Source organism: Poecilia reticulata, unplaced genomic scaffold (genome assembly GCF_000633615.1).
Source record: "Poecilia reticulata strain Guanapo unplaced genomic scaffold, Guppy_female_1.0+MT scaffold_254, whole genome shotgun sequence".
Lineage (NCBI taxonomy): Eukaryota > Metazoa > Chordata > Actinopteri > Cyprinodontiformes > Poeciliidae > Poecilia > Poecilia reticulata.
The window spans coordinates 238,184-240,497 of NW_007615038.1; the positions used below are offsets into that span (position 1 = coordinate 238,184).

Consider the following 2,314-nt stretch of genomic DNA (forward strand, 5'->3'; position numbering starts at 1 on the left):
TTTTACTTTTACTTAAGTAGAATGTTAATGTGGTACTTTGACTTTTACTTGAGGACATTTTTTGAGTACTTTCTCCACCACTGATTAGATTAAAGTTCAAATTCTGAGACTAAAGTCAGAATGATGAACTGTTTTCTTTCCCAAATCTTCTTCCGTAGACGAATATTTATTTAGTTAAGCTTTTAATAATCTAATTGGCACATTATTTCAAACATTTCCTACCTGGTAGAAATACATACATTTTTACATTTTTGGGTAACATTTTCTGCATGCTTGTTCATAACATACCGGATAATAATTKATGCTAATTGATTGATGCTAATGCTACTCAGAAAGGAAAAACTAAGGTGTTTGAATGACGGGCAGAATGTTCTAGTCGCGGTTTGAGTCTTTTTAAACCAGAGCAGATTAAAGGTTGGTAAAAATTGKGCGGACTGGCCCTTTAGCCATTTTCTGAACCGGAAGCTGCATTTAGCAGCCATTAGCTTCATATAGTAAACAAAGTCGGAGTTAAAGGCTTTCTGTGTGAAGGTGTCATGATTAATTACATGCCGATGTGGCATTTAATTAATTTAAGTCAACTCCAAAATATTTGGATGTTAAATACAAAAACAAAGTGCCGCACAGAGAGAACTTCCGGGTCAGAAACGAAATAATAAAAATCGACATTGACAGATCGTTATCCGTGTTTTCCATTTCCGTTTGGTGCGTTAATGGGAAATCGGAAAACGAGCCGAACTGAGCCGTCATCCGACTTCCGCTTTTTGGTTTAATAAACGAAAAAACGAACTGATTCCTGATTCCTCTCACCTTCCCAGCTGTGGACATTTTTCCTGCAGAGATGATTAATGGATCCCAACCCGAAGAGTTCAGCAGCGAAGGAACCTGGAACACGAGCAGGACTTTAACCTGCAGCTGTCATGCAGGGCGGGTCCAGTCCGGTCCGGTCCGGGCGGGTAGGAGCGGGTCCGGTCCGAGCGTAGCGGGTCCAGTCCGGTCCGGGCGGGTCGGAACGGGCCCGGTACGGTCCGGTCCGGTCCGGTCCGGGCGGGTCTCACCTTCACACGAGTCGCTGCAGCAGAAAGAGGAATAAAAAGCCCTTTAAGGAAAATGTGCTCCAGTCACATCTGGTGAAAATCAGTCGAGTTTGTTTAAAACCAGAATGAAACGAGAAACAAGATCAGGAATCATGAAGCTCCAGATTAAAGCTTTTAGTGAGACTCAGACAGCAGAACGGTAATAAAATACATTATAAAGATAATAACCAGACGGGCTCTGAGCCGCTGTAGTAAACAGTATCTAACCCTGAGAGGTCAGACTTTCATAACATGGCCGTCAGATTATTAAAGTCATAATGTGATTCCTTCAACAAAGCATTTAATTTGATCTGCTGGTTGAATCTTTATTTTCTCTCTGAGGAACGAAGCYGTTAKAAAACAATAAATCTTGTTTACATGTGAAGGATGTTAAATGAGTTTTTAGCTCCATCCTTCTCTCCACTGATCACAGGATTTAATTGACTTTGCTGCTTATCAAGTCTGAGGAAATACACTTTGGCTTGAGAGAGTAAAATGTCTGTAAATGATTTATTTCTGAGCCAGGTGAAAGTTGATCTCTGCTTTATGACAGCAGCACCTGGGCCGGCCCAAGGTAGAAGCAAACTTTGTGACTGCTGAGGAGAAGCTGGTTGGAAAAACGTCACAGCTGGAAAGTCGTGTTGATTTATTTCTGATTTAAATATAATTTAGACATTTCTGCAGCTGCTGTGGAAATATTGTTACACATTAACAGCAGTTTTCAATATTAAAGTATAACAGAGTATTAGGGCAAGACTAAGAAAGAAATATGATAATTAAGTCATAATCTTACAAGTATAAAGTTGCATAATAGTCACATTATGAAAAAGTAGAATAAATTTGAGTAAAAAGTCAGACTGCTGGAAAAAGTCAAACAAGAATCAAGTGATAAAATTACAAGAATAAAGTTTTGCGACAGAAAGTCCAAATAATGCGAGTTTTATGATAATAAAGCCGTAAAAATAAAAGAAAAAGTCACAACAAATAGTTGAACTCAATAGTCAAACAAATAAACCAAAATTAAAAGAAGAATGTTTAGTTTTACTTTATCATCGGTTTGACAAAGATCACATTTCATCGTTTAGGATTCATCAGATTTTTATCAGACTGAACTGGTGACATGATTATTATTTCSAAGATTTGTCTGAAGATAAAACGAGACAAAACTAGAATTCAGCTTCTAGATACGTTCTGCAAAAGGTCAAACTAGAGCTAGAAACATAGAGTCAGTCCAAGGC

The 2,314-nt window shown here is 38.4% G+C and overlaps 1 protein-coding gene across 1 annotated transcript in view; it reads right to left on the reverse strand.

The window, feature by feature from the left end:
- Nucleotides 1–869: 869 nt before the first annotated feature.
- Nucleotides 870–2,314, reverse strand: part of LOC103460533 (alcohol dehydrogenase 1-like) — a 7,946-nt gene continuing 6,501 nt past the window's right edge. Inside the window, exon 8 of the mRNA XM_017303371.1 lies at nucleotides 870–1,058. Within this exon, the coding sequence (XP_017158860.1) occupies nucleotides 870–1,058 (189 nt within the window). The remainder of the gene's footprint in view (nucleotides 1,059–2,314) is intronic.